The sequence below is a fragment of the Phoenix dactylifera genome, chromosome 9 (assembly GCF_009389715.1).
Source record: "Phoenix dactylifera cultivar Barhee BC4 chromosome 9, palm_55x_up_171113_PBpolish2nd_filt_p, whole genome shotgun sequence".
Lineage (NCBI taxonomy): Eukaryota > Viridiplantae > Streptophyta > Magnoliopsida > Arecales > Arecaceae > Phoenix > Phoenix dactylifera.
The window spans coordinates 22,630,862-22,650,907 of NC_052400.1; the positions used below are offsets into that span (position 1 = coordinate 22,630,862).

Sequence of the window (20,046 nt, forward strand, 5' to 3'; positions counted from 1 at the left end):
TCTACCTCTTCTCTTGTAGCGTCTCAGATGATATACATCACTTCGAAATCTCCACCCCCGAGCTTCCTCAAGGTCAACTTTGATGGATGATGGTGGCAGGAGAGATAGTGCGAGTTTCATAATTAGAGGCTCGGACTCTCGAGTGATGGCAGTCGGAGGGAGCCCAATTTTCGACATCTCGGTCCCTATGGCGGAGCAGCAGCTTGGGTTGGTTTGTGTCATACTCGTTATGTGTTGTGGGCCAATGTCATCTTGCTTGAAGGTGACTTGGCCACTGTGATCGGTTGGATCTAGGCGCGTACTGATAATGCCGAAGGCCGCCACTCTCTGCTTTAGAATATTTGGGGTATGGCTAGTGGTGACATTACCTTTCGAGCAAAGTATGTCAATAGAGAAGCTAATAGAGTTGCGGACTGAGCAACTTCCTTTGCAATAAATTATTCTAGAGCTGAACTGGTGAGAGAGAGCCATCTAGGATGTTTTGTGATTTGCTATTTTTTAAAAAATATATTCACACTAGATTTGCATGGGCCATTCGATATAACTAAAAAAAATTATTTTATATATATATATATATATATATATATATATATATATATATATATATATATATATATATATATATATATATATATATATATATATATATATGGGGATTGCATGTATCTAGGCGATCATTTAAGCGACCAGCGGCCAAAAGGAGGTAAATCATTCTTTGGCCAGAAGGATATCATACAACCCAAACCCGAGCGGCATCCGTGGGACAGCAATAAAGGTGCGGGGATAGCAGCGAAGCAGCCGGGCGGGACCGGGTCTAATCAACAATAAATTAAAAGATAAGTAAAGAAAGAAAGAAATAATGAGGAGAGTGGGGGCTAGAAAGCAAAGAAAGAAAGGAAAAAGAAAAAAAAGAAGAAAAGAAAAGAATATCGACCGGCCTGTCGAAGGGGGATGAACCAACCATCGGACAATGGAAGTAGAAATAGCGGTTCGTGGTGTTCTTCTGGTCTTTATGTATTCCGCGTATGCGGTGGTGTTAGGTGGTTTGTATCCGCGGTTTCGGGACGGATGCAATGCACCTGTAGCCAATTACGTCATGGCTACTTGTCCTCGTTCCGACCGCTTCAACTCTCTCTCACTCTCCGGTACACAGCATCTCGCACGCACACACGCGCTCTCCTCTGGCCCAGTCCGTCCATCCCTTCCTCCCCTTTTCTGTCGCCATCCTAAATTCATCTCATCTCATCAGTCCCCCCCTTCGTCCCCCCTCTCTTTTAATAAAAAGAAAAGCACTCCTCATCTCTTCCGTTATTATTATTTTTTTGCCCCATGAAAGTAGGGTTTCTTGGATGAGAGCGGGGATTCTTGCCCGGTGATGCACTCAGCGATCGAAGGATTCGCGGATCCTGTGGCGGCGGTGTTGCTCCTCCTCCTTGTTGTTGATCTTTTCTTGTTTCCGTCGGCGGTTGGATTCGGCTTCTCCTTGGGGTTGCAGCGATGCCAGCGCTCGTCAAGTATGGAGGTATTCCCCCGGCCTTCCCTCCCCCCTCGTTATCTGACTCTCGCTTTCTTGATGTCTCTATGGACCCGGAACTAGACCTCTTTCTATCTGATCCGATTAAAAGATGTATATTAGATCCGATTGTCAATTTCATGCTCGAATATTTGTTTTGTCGATTTTTTTCTTTTGCCCCCTCCTCTCTCTCTCTCTCTTTCTGCCTCTTTTAATTTTTAAGTCGCGTTAAGGGTTTTTGATTCAGGATTCATTGTTCGATCTGTTGATCTGTTCTCCTCCCGTACGACTTGGGTGTTACTTTGATTTGGACTTTCTTTGGTGTATTCTCTTTTCCTTTCTCGATCGATTTTGTGGTTTTGATTTAAGATCGTTCCTCTCCATCTCGATGATTTTTGTTGTTTTCTTGCCTGCGCTTGATTTAACTTGTTGGCGTATGTATATTTATGTCGAGAATAGAAGCCTTTGGTGCGGATCGGCTTGAATTTTGAGCTCTGGATGGTAGATCTATGGTTTCTCTTCTTGTACGGTTTTGCAGATCTGGAATTTATGTCGTTTTGATTATTAACCTTCAAGCAGAACGATCTCATCGTCTTCTTTTAGGCTCTCACGAGTTGGTTTTTTCCAGATGATAATCATGTGGGTCTTTCTTCCTCTGTAATGGATCTTTTTTTTCTTTTTTTTTGGTGGATTGATTGACAGTGAATTTAGGGTTCTTTTTACTGATTCGCCGTTCCTGTTTTTTTCTTAATTAAAACCCGCTAGCGTGCCGTATTTGTTGGAAGTGGCCTCACCCTCCCTTCTCCCTTTCTGATTCTTAGGAAGCGATGACCTCTGCCCCGCGGGCCCTCTCTTCTCAAACCTCATGGATTCGAGCCTCCTCTTGTCTCTCGCTCCTAACGTCGATGTCTTCTGCCCGCCTCGCAAGAGGTCACGGGTCACCGCTCCTTTCATCTTCAAAGGAGGGGAGAACGGCGCTGAGAAGCCAAAGCAGAAGCTCTGCTCCATCGACGTTCTTCCCGATGAGTGCCTCTTCGAGATTCTCAGGTGGTTGCCAGGAAGCAGGGAGAGGAGCAACTCTGCCTGTGTATCCAAGCGATGGCTTATGCTTCTGAGCAGCATCCGGGCTTCTGAGATCGCTGCTAACAAGAAGAACGGCAGCAGCAATGGCGACTTGTTGAAGAATCCTTTGCCAGATCTGAACGATGCTGTGAGTGCAGACGAGGAAGAAGAACCTGAGAAGGCTGGATATCTAACTCGGTACTTAAAAGCAAAGGAAGCCACAGATGTGAGACTTGCTGCTATGGCTGTTGGGGTCGGTGGCCATGGTGGGCTGGGAAAGCTTTACATCCAAGGAAGCAATGCGACTCGTCCACTAACTGATACCGGACTCTCTGCAGTTGCCTATGGTTGCCCTTCCCTCCGGGTTCTGTCGATGTGGAACATTCCTTTCATCAGTGATGTCGGCCTTTCTGAGATTGCTAATGGATGCCCCATGCTGGAAAAGCTTGACCTTTGTAGGTGCCCTTTAATTTCAGATAAGGGTTTGATAGCTGTTGCTCGGAAGTGTCCCAAGTTGACATCGCTAACGATAGAGTCTTGCTCAAGCATCGGCAACGAAGGTCTGCATGCTATTGGCCGCTGCTGCCCAAAGTTGAAATCTATTATCATCAAGGACTGCCCAGGTGTTGGTGACCGAGGAGTTGCAAGCCTGGTCTCTGCAGCTTCATGTTCCCTAGCAAGGATCGATCTTCAGAGCATAAGCATTAGTGATGCCTCTCTTGCTGTCATTGGGCACTATGGGAAGGCTGTTGCTGATCTAATGCTTACCGGCCTCCAGTATGTGAGCGAGAGGGGATTCTGGGTTATGGGCAATACTCTTGGCTTGCAGAAACTGAAGTCCATCACAATCGACTCCTGCCATGGGGTTACCAATCTGGGCCTTGAGGCCATCGCAAAGGGTTGCCCAAGTCTGAAGCAGCTGTTCCTCCGCAGGTGCTGCTACCTGTCAGATGCTGGCCTGAAAATTTTTGCCCAAACAGCTAGGGCTCTGGAGAATCTGCATCTGGAGGAGTGTAACCGGATCAGTCTCATTGGTGTTCTTGGTTGTCTTCTTAGCTGCAATGCAAAATTCAGGGCGCTATCCTTGGTGAAATGCTTTGGGATCAATGATACAAGTTTTTGCCCGTCCCCGCTTCCTTCATGCATGTCTCTTCGGTCCTTGACCATTCGTGACTGCCCAGGTTTCACTAGCACTAGCCTAGCAGTGGTTGGGAAGATCTGCCCACAGCTGCAGCATGTAGATTTGAGCGGGCTAGTTGGTGCGACTGATGCAGGGCTTCTGCCACTGATCGAGAGTTCAGTGGGATTGGTTACTGTCAATCTAAGTGGCTGTGTGGATCTGACAGATGCCGCTATTACTGCACTGGCGAAGGCACATGGAACTACTCTCCAGATGCTTAATCTTGAAAGTTGCAAGAATGTTACTGATAAGAGCCTCTTGGCAATTGCAGACTGCTGCTCTTTGCTTGATGACCTTGATATGTCGAGGTGCACGATTAGTGACCATGGTGTTGCAGACCTGGCATCTGCTATGCAGCTCAAACTCCGAGTCCTCTCTCTGGCAGGATGTTCTACACTGACCCAAAAGAGTCTGCCATTCTTGGGCAATATGGGCAGGTCACTAGTAGGGCTGAACCTTCAAAACTGCAACCTGATAAGTACTCAAGGGATTGGAGCACTCGAGGAGAAGCTATGGTGGTGTGATATCCTTTACTAGAAGATAGACCGAGGAAGAAGGGGCGCAGGAGATTCTCCAGTCAGTCCAATGATTGGGGCCTCCAGCACCAGATGACACATAAAATCAGCATTAGTATCAGCAGGGTTGAAATTTCAGTTGGTTTTTGGCTCGTGTTTTGGGCAGTGGGCTTTCTTCTTTGTCACCGGGCATGTTGTTTTTCAGGGACCTCTGACCAGCCTCAATTTTTGCAGATTTTCCTCTTTTACAGGGGAAACCTGTTTCAGAGTGTTTTGCTGCCACTAATTGGCTAGCTTTCCTCTATCCTGGCCTTGGTTCTTTAGATTACAACTGTACCTGGTCCTGGTTCATAATGGTTTCTTTGAGTCTTTGCTTTTTTTTATCTCATTTTTAGTGGGTTTTTTATAGGGTCCTGGTTATGCATCGCTGGGGTAGCGTCATCCATGGCTGCTTCTGGTGTTCTAGCCAAGGCTCATTGGTAGTTCAACCTTGCATCTGAAGTTTCAGTCAGGTCTTGTAGGTGTTGTTCCAGCTTGGACTTACGTCCTCTGTGTCAGTTGGGTCTGTGTGGTTCTTGTTAGTGTTGGTCTTGACTGGTTGCTTTTGCGCAGTTCTGTTTGGATGCCTGAGATCCATGGGGCTTTGGTTATGGCAGCACATTCTTAGAGTGTGCCATGACATCCTAGTTTGGTTGTTTTTTTTCACCAAGCCCTACTTTTGCAGGCTGATGGCTGAGGACTGTAATCTTTGCAACCTTTCTTATAATTAATAATTCTTGTGTTATGTTATATGTCCGGTGTTTAATGATTTTTCATATGTTGTCCGAGACTGATTCAGAAACGTGTTTTCTAATCTCGTTTTTATGAAATTGGAGTTTTGTGCTCATGCACCCTGTTTGGATTATGTTTGAAGGCAGCTGGGGTCTTTTGCACAGAGTGTTATGCTAGCTCAACGTTGGGAGACATTTGTGGTATAACTGTAATGTTGATCCTAGATCTGAGTGATGCTTGATGGTCCTGGTAGCAATGAAAGTCTGAGCAGATTCAGGTTGTTTCATGTGATGGAAGAAATAATAGTCTCTCTTTGTCAACTCGAGCAACTTTTAACTGTAGTCTGGTATGATAAGTCGTGATGATGTTGGGCATTGTAATCTTTCCGTGGATTTGAATCTTATGGCATGCTAACCACATTTTGTTGGTTTGCAAGGTATTGCCTGTTGATGATTCATAAGCATGATGTCTCTTGGAGATTGATCTGTTGGCTGTTCAGTTGGTTGCTTAGTTGGCATTTACGTGGAGTTGATTTTCAATTTTACTGCTATTTATATAGATGTGAGTTGCATGTTAAAAGCTTTGTTTTGTTTTCTTTCTTTTTTTCATTGTCCTTTGCAACCTCCATTGCACCTGTTGGTCTTCTTGAGAAGTTTGATTAGTCCCTCCTTTCTTCCCAAACCGTTGTTTGATTTTAATTTTATCAATTGCTTGAAGTGAATGACTTGCAGGGTATGTATATATTTTGTTGGTCCCTGCGGGATTTTCTTATGATTTGATTGGAATGGGTGTTGAGTTGGTGTGAGAACGTTACTTAGGATTTTTAACTTCATATATTCCAAGAACTAAATTTGTTTTCGTTTGTTGATGTATTTATTTTGGATGCTAGGCTAACCATGTTTCCTTATTTCAGTTATCCATGTGTTAGCCAGCTGAGCCCTTCTTTACTTTTAGCTGATCTTTAAATCTTACTGCATGCTCATTCTATGTTTTCCATCTGGTCCTTGAGAAGGTGATCACCCTTTGGCTTGAAGGTTTGCTTTTATATTCAAGGCAATAATGTATCTGCCTGTTTGCCTGCACGTGGCCTCTTTGCTTTTCTTGTGTTACCAAATGTTTGTCAGGTTAAGGAAGATGGTAGGCATAAATGCAAAGATTTTTGCAGCATTATTTGAAGTATGGAGGGTTGATTGTTGGCATCAATGCATTATTTGCAACAAATTACGCTTATCTTTGGCCATCTAAGACTTGACCAGATAATTCTCTCTTTGAAAACAGAAAAAAGAAAAGCAAATAAAAATTCTCTCCAGCCATCTAAGACTTGACCAGATAATTGAAGCACACCATGGGGACCAAGAGAGAATTCTCTCCAGCCATGCAAACCGTCCGTTCAAGCATTCCCACGGATTTACAATACAGTTCTATTGAGATTTTGGGTCTTCCCTTTCGTCTGACCTAGGTCAAACCTTCCCAAAGAGGACATAGAATGTCTGATACACAAGAAGATATTTCTGCTGCAAAACAAGAATGTTGACCCATTGACGACAAGCCATGCGCATGTTTGAAACAGGAATGCTTCTGCAGAGGAGATTACATGGAAAAAGACGATCATAGATAAGGGCACCTTTCATTCCATCGAAGCAGCCCGTTCCGATCATGCACACATCAAACTCAGATAACCACATCAAGCATCAAAGGTCGTAAAACTACTAACTTCTGTCAAAACAGAATGCGTGACATACGTCCTGCCCAGGCAGACAGCAAGGTTCGGCAGAGTCTCATGCCACGCTGCTCAACGTTCATGTGTTTTAGAGAAAAGAATGGGAAGGATCTTCAGCAAAACTTCATTACTAGTGACCTCGGATTATCGTATATGTACAGACTGCAACTACATAAAGAATCTGTTCTTTATGGACAAACAGCCAGCAACAATTACTACAAGTCATTTCGAATAAGGAAGCGATTTGAATGATGCTCCTCATATAAATACACCTGAATACCTCACAAACTGGTTTGACATATGGATGACGGTGGCGGCAACAACTGGTTCCTCTCACATTGGCCCGTCGATGCACATGGGATGAGCTACAAGCACTAATTATTACATTTGCAACAGATCTTAGAGTAGTTCAGCAAGTTGTTGTCCTGCGCAGTGAAGATTTAGCAGCTGCTTCTGTTGGTCTCCAGATGATATGCTCCAGCTTGCCATTCTTGGAGAACTGCATGTACAATAACCTTTCCTAGTCAATGATGGTAAGTACATCATCTTCTCTTTTTGTAAGCTGCTTTTAGTAACAATAAATTAACCAATCAAGATACAGTTATGATGCACTCTGGTCAAACAGTCCCAGAAAAGGATTCAATCAGGTCTTTTTACCACTTACTAACCTTTTTTTCTCGGGAAACCCATTCAGTTTTGAATTACCCAGGTCCAAATACTTGGGATGCACCATCCAAGACATGAACTAGGAAACTCAAGCTTGTTAGGTGGAAGGGCGCGCATGACAATTGGGCAAATGACCAATTCAAATTGTTAACCTCAAGTCACCACCAGCAAATAGCTACAAAATCCTAACTTAAGATAGTGGATGCTTCGGGTTTGACCCTACCCGCCCTGTAACCCGATCCATTACCCGACTCCTCCCAAGATTTGGACCAAATCTGTCCGACCTCAACCTAATTATATGAATTCACCTCCTCTTCTCTTATCTATAACCCCCATTGCTTTCATTAAGCTCCCTAAAACCCTATACCCCTTACCCTCTTTGATGGATCCCAACTGCTACAACCACATTGAGAATGGCCGTGTCGGTGAGGAAAACACTAATGGCCCTCTCTCGAAGCTATTGTTGTCATCGCTCCCTATCTCCACTGTCGAGGTTTGCAATGAGTATCCCACCACGACCTGTCATTGCCTACAACAATGTCATGCCCCATATTGGTTGGCTTTTTTTATTTTTTTATTTTTTCAAATTTTTAAAATTTAATGAAAAGTATTTTTTTTTGCTTTTTGAATAATTTTAAGTCTAATTTAATGTTTCTTGATGCCTTTTGATGTTTTTATCAAGGTCCGCTATACCGACCGTACCGACGTACAGGTGGGCACCGGTACCGGTAACGTACTAAACCAAACTTGGTCATACCGACCCGGTTCAAGGACAGCGCGTGCGAGAGCACGGGCGCGCGGGGCACCGGTACCGGTAACGTACTAAACCAAACTTGGTCATACCGACCCGGTTCAAGGACAGCGCGCGCGAGAGCACGGGCGTGTGGCCCCGCGCGCGCAAAAAGTGTTCCGCGCATTTCTCTCGTTTTCCACTTAAAACCGCAACCGCGCAACGCGTTTTCCTGCGCCATTTTTCTTGTGGACGCGTTTTCCTCGCAAAACGCGTTTTCTGTGCGGGATTTCCTTCTTCCTAAGCCTTCTTGTTTCTTCTCCTCTCTCCTCCGCTCTTCTCCTGCGAGTAAGCGCCGACGAGGATCGCCCCGACGAAGATCGCCCCAACGAGGCCCAGTACTGGTAAGTCTCCTCTTTCTCTTCTTCTCCTCTTCTTCCTCTTCTTCTCCTCTCTCTTCTTCCTCTTCTTTCCTGTTCTTCTTCCTCTTCTTTCTTTTTCCTCGCACCGGTACTAGGTGGTACTGATGCAAACTGGACTGGTTCGCATTGGTACACAATAGGAACCGGTCGGTTCCAGCTCCTGGGGCCATAACCGTTTTCCGCGGCCGAACCGTATTGGTTGGCTCCGGTACTGGTACGGTACATGCTATACTAGCCGATACGGGCCGGTTCAGCATACCTTGATTTTTATCATCTGGTATACTTTCAACAATGCTTCTCGAAGTTTTGGAGTGATTTTTCTATGCTATCGTGGCATTGCTGTGAAACAATGCTACCTTAGGAAAACAAAAATCTAGCAAATTTGTCATTGGGTTTGCTACCCCAGCTATAACTTTTGCATAAGTGGAGTCAAGATTCCAATCCAAAGATAACCATAGATCTTCGAGTAGGTAGTTAACTAGTGACCAAAAATTCATAGTAGTATAAAACCAAAAAAATGATGGTCTTTAGAAACCAGAGCATTAGATCGAAACCAAAATGAAACGAAAAGAGCTAGTGATCCTGGCTTCGTACGTTAGGAGAAGCAACATGAATTAATCAATTAGTAAAATACAAAACATACAATGATACAATTAATTAGATGTTTTTAGAGTACAACATACATATCGATGTCTAAAATCTCGTCGAGTGGCAATATCTCTCATAGATATTGGGGTTGCTTTCGTATGTAGGAGGCTCAACCCAATGTTCGAACCATATGGCCCTCAGTTTCCGTAAGCTCGTCAGGCCAAACAAAAGGTTCGTAATCTAGATGGTCCCTATACGTGCAGTGGGTGACAGTGTCGCTCTATGAGAAGTCTCCGCCTGATACTGCGGTTGTGGAGCAACCCATCCAAATATGCTGGCAGCAAATTCCGACTCATAAGGTGCTTTAGGTTGTGTACGATAGTAGTCACTAAAGGATGATATGTCTGAAGCACCGTATCTACAAGAAAAGTAGCCGACACCATATCTATAGGATTCCTATAGGATTCTGAACTTGATATGTTGAGAGATTCTACCCCACGTTCTATATCATCTACAACAGCCTCGTATTCACCACGACCTCGAGAACCTCGTCATCTATATGCAATCGTACCTTCACGGTCTCTCGATCGTGCACCATGATCTCTATCCTACATGGCGTGAGTGAATTGAGACTCTCTGATGAATCGAATCCCATCCTAGGGTTGTGAGCCATACACGGTGGTCTGACCTCCCTGGCCACCAAATGCATCATCATTGCTACTCTTATATGACAGTAAGCATAAGAGCTCCTTGGTATCTGAATCTAACTTCTCCATTCTCTTCAACGAGGCCTTGCCTTTGCCTTTACCTTTCTTCGTAGCTGCTTTCTTTTCTGTCCTGCCCCACTCTGACCGGCTTCGCTGCAGTGATAGACCATGCCATCCTAACTGGCTGGACCGGGTAGTGTGGCAGCCTCGTCCAAGTATCTCTAGATCAAATCGTTGGGATGATGTCTAAGATATGGAATCATGTGACCATCTGATCCCCATTGATCCCTCTACCTGATTTGTTGGATGCGAGCGTGGGATGTTACGTTTTGTCCATTGCTCTACATCCACCCTAATCTCGCCCACTATAATGCTAGCTGCTTGTGGAGACGATCCTAACTCGTCGAGCTCTTGCTTCCATTGTTGGCCTTTAAGCTAACTAATTATCGAATCCTTATCATCCTGTACAAAATCATTGTGGAGCAAATCATTATACTTCAGCTCCACTTCCTCCTTAATGCACTTAAGCCTCAACCTTAAATTATAGTGCACGTGGACGAGATTGTTGCGGCATTTCTGTGCGAGACGGTTCCTCTATTTGTCATAGATCAGGACGAATGTGGACCAATTGCGCTCATAGCCACTAGAGGACACCATCTGCGAGAGGATCCAGATAGCAAGCCGCCTAAGATGTCGGGCTAACTCTCCGAAATGAAACCACCACTCAACGACAAAAGCGTTGAACAAATTATATATAAGATGGTGGTAACTATAAAATATCAACCAAGCACCTAATAGCTATTGTTCATATGTAATATACCTAAATTCATTATGATACTGCACTTGTTGAGCATAGCTTCTTATTCATCGAAGTTGTGAAAGCCCTCCCTAAATAGTTGTTTGTGCAAAAGATATATGCCTTGTGATGTTATAATATGCCGAATAAATTTAAAATTACAAAAGGCATACCCCACCTAAATTAATTAACCTACTCAAAACATTGTGTTACGACATCTGGATCAGGCTCCATCTTGCATATCACACTGCACAGGGCATCCATTGCAATATCAGGGATGTACTGGAACTTTGGATTCAAGTAGCAAGTTGTCAATACAATTTGCAATTATTTTAGTATGACATGACCAACTAAAAGACTAGACAATGAACTATTTTAATGCATATTCTTACTTGCTAGATGCAGCGTCCTACCCATTTGGTAGTCCTGCATCTGCTCAATGATGTCTATGTACTCAGGCATTCAATGGATCTGCCTATCTGATCTGCTCCTTAGCAACCATCATCATACGATAAAAAAAGCCCATCTACGGATACCTCTCACAGTCCATAGCCCAAAGCATGGCAGCCAGCATCCAATACTGATTTTTGGTATCATCAATTTAACTTCTGAAGAAAACCAAGGTGGGCAGGAAAATTCTGCTGCATTGATCTGCAAAGTCATCAGATATGTCAGCACTGAAAACAGCTAATGTAGCAGATTGAAAGTAAAGGAATCTAACTTTTAAGTGGTCAGGAATATTTGCACTGCATTGTGGAAAGCAAGCTTCTGGAACAATACAGCAGTTAGGGGAACAGAGATCATGTCAGTTCAGTGCGAAATTCATATTTGGTGATATTAGCAATTATAAAATCACTTTATACAAGTCAGAGCATAGGACACTTCTAATGACCTTTGAATTTTGATACTCAATTGAATCAGCATTTCCTCCAGTTCACTTTGTCAAGATTATTCTTTAACTTTGCTTACCCACCCCCCCCCCCCCCCCCCCCGGCACTCCCACTTCCACTTAGGGCTGTTACTCCAACCCATAAACCCGTTACCCAACCTGGTCCCCGTCGACCCCGCTATGACACACCAATGAATGGGTTGGGGGTATGGGTTCAAAGTCAGACCCATTGAAAATTTCACGTCACGTCTAGGTTTAAGGTTTTTAGACCTGACCTAATTCAGTCCTGACGAATAACCTCATTTATACTATTTATATAATATCAGTTTTATTTATACCCTTCAATTCTGAACTCTTTGTATATGAATGTTCTATAACTTAAAAGGGATAGATAAAAATAATCCCATGTTAGGACATGTTTGGTGTTTGAACTTGACTTTAGATCAAGTGTATATTTTATGTTTTTCCTCAATCATTGTTATATGGGTAACTATCAAATGCTTGTTGATCATGTTTTAACTTTTGCAGCACATAATTGGATGTTACATTAATAAGATTCTCAAAGCATGGATAGTTTTAACTTGACTAATTGCTCAGACTATTAGGTCAGACACAGGTCTTAACATACTTGAACCGGCCTGAAAACCAGATGGGTCTTATGATATTTTTATTGCTCGAGTTAAGACCTGATCCAGTCCTTCAAATAGGCATGAAACAAAACTTAGACCCAAAACTCCAAGAGGTCTAGGTCCAGGTGTACTAAAACCTGGACCCAACCCAGTAGCTCCTGTACTCTTGCTCCTATCTCACTCCTCGATATAAATTTATTAAACTATCTAAGCAGAGACAGAAAGCATGTGACATATTAAGGATTGAAGCAACATACTAAGGATTGAAGTACTGATTTTCTGAATATAGCTAACTCTGTCGTGACATATTTCTCCAAAATAATGAAAGTTATCAAATCAATCTAAGTTTTTATCAAAAAATTCTCATTTTCCCAATCTTACTATGGCTTGTTCTGAATTGTTACAAACGTCCAACACTTTGTCTAATTACTTGACAAAAATCTCAGAAGTTTAGATGAAATCAGTTCCCAACTTTCCATTATTTTAGTTTAATCATTTCAATTAGATTTAGTTATGATTATCTAGTCAAACTGTCCACCCAATTAAAGCATCTAAAATAGTTACATCTTAAATAAAGAAGATTTTGTAAAGTAATGACTTTTTGAATTTACATTGGAATTGTCATCCTGAATTTGAATAATCCCCTTTTTATATAAGACGCCCTTCAACATTCTCCAGTTAAGATCTTAACTCTCGATGCCTTTGATATAATGATGAAAGCATTTCAGAATATCCTAATCCTAGACCTATACACATAGTTTATATACTTAGTAGACACTATAGAAATGCATATGTAATTCAACGAGCATGCACGTAGGCAAAAGAATGATCTCTAACACCATAGTGCAATTATCCAAGTCAAAGGCCACAAGACGGTAACATTATTTCCTTGCTCATAAGGAATTGGAAGGGCATCTTCATGGATGGACTGCAGATTTAATGACAGTATGTTTGTTGCTTGAGAAAATGTATTCCCTGAAATCATACTTATAAAAATGTTCGCTGACAAGAATGTCAGTGATCCCCTGTCAAGCATAAAATACAAAGTTAGGATACATGATGCAGGCCCCTGATGAAGTGACTTTGGGGTAAGGAACTTACTTTTCTATACAAGGTTGGAAAATCAGTCTTGTCAAAAGGAAGATATCCAGCCATTAAAACATATAGGATGACTCCACATGACCATGTATCTGCTGCGGAACCATCAAAACCTTGTTGCTGGAGTTCCTAGAAGCCCAGCTGCTTGTTTTTATACCAGTGTATGGCAAATAACTTGGCAAAATTACTTCAAAAGTAAAAGTAACCATTCCTCAAATTTAACAGTTAAAATTAGATACATATAACAAGACTCAGAGAATCAAACGAAACCTGATAAGAAGCTGATGGAAAGTCCTGAACAAATATGGCAATAAGTATTTTCAACATATTGTTTATTATTAGCGTATGCACAATTGCAGCAGAAATCCAAGATCAGATTATATGTTTGGTATTTGTTTAAGCAGTCTCATATCTCATATGCATCGCAGGTTATAGGATCCCTCCAGTGAGATCTAAGCCAGACAGTAGGTGGAGATACGGCTCTTAGTTATTACACAATAGGCATTGAGACCAAATGAATGAACCATCAAGCCTTTTTTCCAACTGTGGTGTTGCCTTTCTAAATCACCAAGCATTCCTATTTAGGGCAGCCTGTACGTTATTTCAGGACATTGAGACTAAAAGGATAATTTCAGATAATAGTTAGAAAACTATCTTTATGGTATGATTCAAGATATTGCATACTAACAAGCACCTACAACCATAAAACCAGCATAGCCAGGATTTGGTTCTTGAAAGGATTTGATGCATTAGGTATTTTCGGCATGTTTCTTATTCTTTTTTCAGTCATTATTTTCTGTTTAGGAGGATCAATTTTCTTGAAGAAACAAGAGGCCTCAGGCCATCTTTTCTCCCCTCTCCGCCTCTTCTACTTTATTTCCTCATTGTTATTCTTCTACTTCCTCTTCTCTTATTCCTTTTCCCCCGTAACTTGACTATTATCTGGCTTGCATAGCAGAGTTCTATTTTCTAGATCAGAAATCAGATCTACTTCTGTATGCAATTATACCATAATCTTCAGAGATAAAATTTGAAGGGTAAAAGATAATTTAGAATATCCTATTCTAAAGCAATATTTGCCGCAGAAAAATTTATTGTAGCCTTTAAATCTGAACAAAGCCACATTAGAATTTGATAAAATTAAGAGCGAATAAGTTAAAAGTGAAGACATTAAACAAAGGTTCAGAGTTGCAGTAACAAACATTAAGTGAGAAAGTAGATTTTGGAATGGCTTATCCATGTACGTAATAAGTGAAAGCCCCAGCAAAGACAGGATCTCAAATCCAAGTTGATGGGTCAAAAAGCTGAGTGAATGACCTGAGAATGCTTTAGAGGAAGTAGTAAGAGATGATTGAGATCCACAGAAGTGACTCTAAATTGTCAGGTTAATGCTTGTCGTTATTTTCATATAATGCAGTAACCTACTAATATCTCACATACATACAAACATGGATAAATATATACATGTATGTCAAGTTTAGCCAAACTGGGCAGTTCGGACCATACCAAATCAGTCAAGAACCGGAACGGTGCAAGAGGTCTAGATGGTTCGGCACTTTAAAAAAATCCCTCCCCACCACCCCTCATGCGCACAGTCGCCTCGCTTAATCACCCTCTTGGATGCCTCCTCGCCCGATCTTGAGCCCCCCAGCCTCCTCACTTGATTTTCAATGGAGATCCTCGGGTATGATCTCAAGCTCCCCCCCCTCCGCCCCGACCCCCTAGAGTTAGGGTTAGGATTAGGGGGCTCTCTCCCTCCCTCTCTCTCTCTCTCTCTCTCTCTCTCTCTCTTCCCTTCATCCCTCTCTCCCCCTGCTCTCTCTCTCTCTCTCTCTCCCCCTCCCTCTCCACCGCCCTCTCCCTGTTTCAGTACACTCCGGCACGACATGGTACGAGCCCATACTGTACTCGGTACAGGTTTGGTGAACCATGTATATGAGTATTCCATTACATGAGTGCCATGGAATATATTATAGTGAAATATATCGGGGGACGTCTTTATGCGTCTATCCCAATTATCTAACACATGGAATATAAATACAATGGAACATACAAATGCATAAGGAGCGTGCACGCATGCACCCTTGCTGCATAATAAAAATTGGGCATATTTAGGTCAAGGTTTTAAAATGTAATACATGTGGTCGCATTTCTAGATGCAGTCCCTGTTGCATATGCAGCTTCTCAGCACTATGGGGACACATGCAGGCCACTCCTATGTGGGTTCATGCAGATGTAGCGGTTTCAAGCTGATGGATAAGGCAGCTGTGTTCTTGGTGGCCTATGTACATGTATTAAGAATGTTAATATGTTAATTATGTTATAATTATTGTACCAGTTATCAAGTAGTAAGCATTAATTGTTAGTTGTTGTAGTTATTAATATTGCTCCAAGGTATTCCTGTTATTCTTGTTATTTCTTATATATAATAATATTTATTTTATTTTTAAAAAAAACTAACCACATATGCCCCCGTATATGTGGGTCTGTATACCATATAAGCTCCATGCAGTCCCTTGACTGCTCTTATACCACAACCACCTCTCAAAAGACTGGTTTCAATTATATAAGGGAATGAGTTGGCTAGAACGAAATTCATGCACAGTTAAGATTACTTTCAGAATGTTCCAAAATCTGTTATCTATTGTTTAAAAATATTGAATCATTTAGTTTTCCCAGAATAACATATTTGTTTTAAGAATCATCTTGCCATGAAAACACTATGCTACACTTAACATCTGACAAAAGAATGTTTGCCCAAGTTAAACAAGATATCTTGACACAGATATGTGTAAACTATCAAAGAAAAATAGAGCCATATATAATCAATGCAGCCAATCTAATTAACGGATTTGCAAGAACAATGTACTTGAAAATACCTCAGGAGCAACATAGTTTGGGGTCCCACATGTTGTGTGAAGAAGTCCAACTCCCTGGAACCAACAGAATAGCCATTAATTACAAAAATAAATAACTGATAGAATAGACTAAATTGAGAATACAGAATAGCCATTAATTACATGTTGTGTGAAGAAGTCTAAATTGAGAGATGATCATGCCTTACATGAAATTATCTGCTACACTTGTTTCTAATCGTTTTTAGCATCTCTCTATTATTTCTAGAACTCTGTGCTGCAATAGACTACATGGCATACAAAATCATCTGCCATCATCACTATGCAGGGTTAGCTGAAAGTTCCTGCCGTGTTGTCTGCTAGCAATTTAGGTTGTGTTCTCAGAGGCTTGTGGTCTAATACATTGGATGCATGTGAACACATTAACGTTGGAACAAGCCTGGAATAAGAAAAGAGAACCAAAATTTGCTGAATGACGATAATGGGGAATATTTCTTAAAATAAAAAAGAAAAATAAAACATAAACAAGGAAAGTGCCAGCACCAAGCTCAGGAGAATGTCAACGTTTCCCAAAAACCTTTGAGGGATTTTTTTTCTTTTTCTCTCTTTAACGCACTGTCAAATTGATGTTGATCATCCACCTTAATCATCCAATCTCGAATCCTGCGTTGAGCCACTGAAAACAGAAATTAAAACGAAAGCAGATGAACGTTGTTCATCCTTTTCAAAGTCTTGGCCGATTTAGATTTCCAAAACCTATGTTCGTTTGAAATAAGTCAACAATGTGATGATTCTAAGTAATCGACTGTGGATTGCATATCTTTATCCCGGTCCTGCACCTATTGTATTTGTTGTGGTTGAAATTTGGCCTGAGGGTGACCATGCCGGACGAAGCTCAGAAGCCGCCGGCCGGGACGGAGAAAGGGAGCTACCTCCTGCGCTCGGATGTACCTGCACAAAGCCTTGGCTGGGGATTCCGGCGAAGGCCCTCCGATGGTTAAGTTAGCAGTTTCTGAGTGTTTTGAATTGCTTTGTATTGTTTCTCCTTGCTTCGTCCGGCTTGGTCACCCTCAGGCCAAATTTCAACCACAACAGTATTTTTCCTTTTTTCCCTCCTCCTCTGGCTCACTTAGTTTAAGAATTTTTGGAATTTAATGAACAAGCTTTGAAATGAGATCATGATGTTTTGGGCTTCAAGGGAGACTTCTATCTACTGAGTTGGAAAAACAGTGGACTGTTTTCATCAATTCCCTTCCCTGAACAAAATCATGGGGAACAACCGATACTCGAGAAAAAGGGCAGCAAATGCTCATGTTTTTCTCCGCGCAATCTAAAGATCTTTCCCGTCCTAGAATTATGAGTCAAAAGAATGGAGGCGGCAGGACATAATTAGAAGAGGAAGCAATAATTCAGGCGGGGTCTTGTCAAATTCGGTGAGCACGAAAAAACGGAAGAAGAAGGAGAAGGAGAAGGGGAAGAAGAAAAGGCATAACTGATGGACCATCTTGTGCTTGAGGATGGTGGCCTTGGCGAGGACCTTCATGGCGACGCTCTCTCCGGTTTCGGTGTTGATGGCGAATTTGACCTTGGCGAAGGTGCCCTCCCCGATAGTCCGGCAGACCTCATACTTGCCGACCTTTCTGGTCTCCATTAGTCTCCCTGCGCTTATTATCCCTCCACGCTCATTGGAGGCCGCCCGGCCCTGGTTGGGATCGGACGGAATCCCGCGAAAGAATTTCTTCGCTTTTTATTTCAAGAAAGGGAACAAAAGAATCACGCCCTTGCCCCTAAACTAAAACAATGTCCGCTTGCGTTCTTGAGAGGAAACAAAACAAAGCACCAGAAAAAGAAAAACGAAGTGAAAGAACAGAAAAAAGAGAAGGAAGAAGGAGCGAAGAGGAGATGGGAGTTGAGAAGACCCGCAGCGGAAAGATTTTTTTTGCTTTGCTCTGACGAGAAAGGGAAGGACAAAGAAAGAAAGAAAGAAAGAAAGAAAAGAAAGTTATCCATCAATCCGATAATAATGCGAAAGAGAGACGAGATCGCAGGAGCTGATGACAGAATCCGGCGAGGGAAGAATCGAGGGCAAGCAGCTTGGCTTCGAGCGGAAAGACGGGCTGTGGCCTCATCGTTGGACTCGATCGGAATTCAGATATATTTAAAGAATATGACAAGAAAACAGGGGCTGCTGCGATCCGTTGCTGCCTTTCTTTTCTTTTTTTTTTTCTTTTTTTTTTATTTGCTACACAATGACTCCCACCAGCCTGATAGGGATATGTATTAAAAAAAAAAATACAATAAGATCCGAAGCGTCCAAAAACACCTCCTTTTCACCCCTCTAAAGAACTCCGCTTCACCCTGAAGACAATGATTGCAATTTGTCATTACTAGCCTTGTCTCAGATATTTCGAAGCAGGAGGTGGTGGCCATTGACAACGCCAGGATACTTTCGAATTCAACCGATCACAGTGGCTAAGTCACCTTCAAGTAGAATGGCATTGGCCTGCAGCACACACCAAACATAACAGAGGCTGGCTCAAGCAGCTCTCAGCTCCATCCCAAAGATTGAGATATCAAAAATCTGGCTCTCTTCAGCTGCCATTACTGAAGAGTCCAAGTCTCTGATTACGAAACCTGCACCGCTCCTCCTATCACCGTTCAAAACACATATATCAAAGTTGACCTTGAGGAAACTCGAAGGTGGGGGGCTCCCGATGAAGTATACCGAGATACTGCATCAGTAGAAGAAGAGTCCCAGGTGCCCTGAGTTATCAAAGAACCGTTCAATGGACCGGCATAGATAATCTTCGCAGCATGTACTCGAGCTCTTTCTATGACGAGCCTAGGTGTTGAACTACTCTCCCCAAGCAACCAAACATTTCTAGCCAGTCAAATGTGGTAAGCAACATAAGTTGCCTTGATGGACAAATACCAAGTCTAAAGTGTACCAGCTCACCTTTTGAGAGCCTACGTAAAGAAACTAGATACAACCTCCATACCCTCACTATTCGATCACACTGGAATAACACACAATTTTACGGGCTCCTCCGCCTCACACCTAAGGTAGATCGGTGGAATACTCAGTCCTCGCCTGCTCATGATGGCCCTTGTTAGTAGGCATCTCCAAGTCACCTTCCACAAAAATAATACAACTCTCGGATGAAGACCAAATCTTCAAATCCAGGCACGATCTAGCCTATGACTTTACTCACTCTGGAACAGGTCATAGATATCCTTGGCATTGGCTCTCGAACTGCAAGAAGTGCTCTAGACCCTCACATCCGGAGCAATATATCCGAGAACCACCAGAGAATGCACTCTCTCTGTAAGATACTATCCAAATAGATGATCAGTCCAGCTAGAGTTCCACCCAGTCCCATCCGAGCATAGGAGATCACAAACCGGCAAACCACTTACGACCTCAACGTTAACCGTAGTCGGCTATAGTCTCACCGAGAGAGTGCTCATCTAGGAATCCTCCATAAGATCCACACTGCACCCGTCGCTGATCAGCCACCTGATGTTGGCTTACACTTTACCGTCACTAATCGGGAAGGGGGCAGATGGAACATTTGATATAGGATAATAGGAGCAGTAATAATTAATAAAAAATCTCGCATACTCGCATATGGGGCAGGATTAGCACCGTGGAATTACGGACAGATGTGTCTAGAAATGTGTCGATTTCCCCCTGATACGATGGATCTTCCCAAGCGGTGGCTGTGGCCAGCCAACACGGGGATCACCGGGAATCCAGTAAATTGGATGTATAGTTGATCACGGGCTGGGCCTCGGGCCGAAACTCTATTTTTACTTAGGCTAGCATCCTCTATCCCACTTGTTGGGTAAAAAATTTTGCAACGTAAGCTGGAAGTATGGTGTAAAAGTAGTGGCAGCCTTCCACC

General features: G+C 42.5%; 2 protein-coding genes across 30 annotated transcripts; one reads left to right on the forward strand and one right to left on the reverse strand.

Moving 5' to 3' along the window:
• Window positions 1-1,147: 1,147 nt before the first annotated feature.
• On the forward strand, window positions 1,148-5,078 carry LOC103718532 (EIN3-binding F-box protein 1-like). Its single transcript, XM_008807402.4, has 2 exons — window positions 1,148-1,522; window positions 2,335-5,078. Exons 1-2 carry the CDS (start codon window positions 1,498-1,500, stop codon window positions 4,290-4,292), a joined length of 1,983 nt encoding a protein of 660 aa, XP_008805624.1. The 5' UTR covers window positions 1,148-1,497; the 3' UTR covers window positions 4,293-5,078.
• Window positions 5,079-6,847: 1,769 nt separating this feature from the next.
• LOC103718533 (CBL-interacting serine/threonine-protein kinase 8-like) lies at window positions 6,848-18,363 on the reverse strand. 29 transcript variants are annotated; one of them, XR_005513541.1, is made up of 8 exons: window positions 17,679-18,348; window positions 16,685-16,804; window positions 16,351-16,580; window positions 16,166-16,219; window positions 13,290-13,415; window positions 11,063-13,213; window positions 10,849-10,917; window positions 6,848-7,260 (listed from the first exon to the last, which is right to left on the reverse strand). XR_005513541.1 is itself a non-coding variant. In XM_039130527.1 (3 exons), exons 1-3 carry the CDS (start codon window positions 17,790-17,792, stop codon window positions 11,267-11,269), a joined length of 267 nt encoding a protein of 88 aa, XP_038986455.1. In that variant the 5' UTR covers window positions 17,793-18,363; the 3' UTR covers window positions 10,930-11,266. The 29 variants fall into 29 exon arrangements, 1 of the variants encoding a protein (XP_038986455.1); XR_005513540.1 differs by having other exon boundaries at window positions 16,685-16,817; XR_005513539.1 differs by having other exon boundaries at window positions 17,635-18,348.
• Between the last annotated feature and the right edge of the window lie 1,683 nt (window positions 18,364-20,046).

What these genes read in the sequence shown, in the direction of transcription:
- LOC103718532 (XM_008807402.4), top strand. Translation starts at nt 1,498, where the DNA reads ATGCCAGCGCTCGTCAAGTATGGAG. An exon ending in AGCGCTCGTCAAGTATGGAG is followed by an intron (nt 1,523 to 2,334) that starts GTATTCCCCCGG and finishes TCTGATTCTTAG; the next exon opens with GAAGCGATGACCTCTGCCCC.
- LOC103718533 (XM_039130527.1), bottom strand. Translation starts at nt 17,792, where the DNA reads ATGGAGACCAGAAAGGTCGGCAAGTATGAGGTCTGCCGGACTATCGGG. An exon ending in AAGCACAAGATGGTCCATCA is followed by an intron (nt 16,220 to 17,634) that starts GTTATGCCTTTT and finishes TGTTGGTTCCAG; the next exon opens with GGAGTTGGACTTCTTCACAC. An exon ending in CAAACTATGTTGCTCCTGAG is followed by an intron (nt 11,322 to 16,165) that starts GTATTTTCAAGT and finishes ATGACTTTGCAG; the next exon opens with ATCAATGCAGCAGAATTTTC.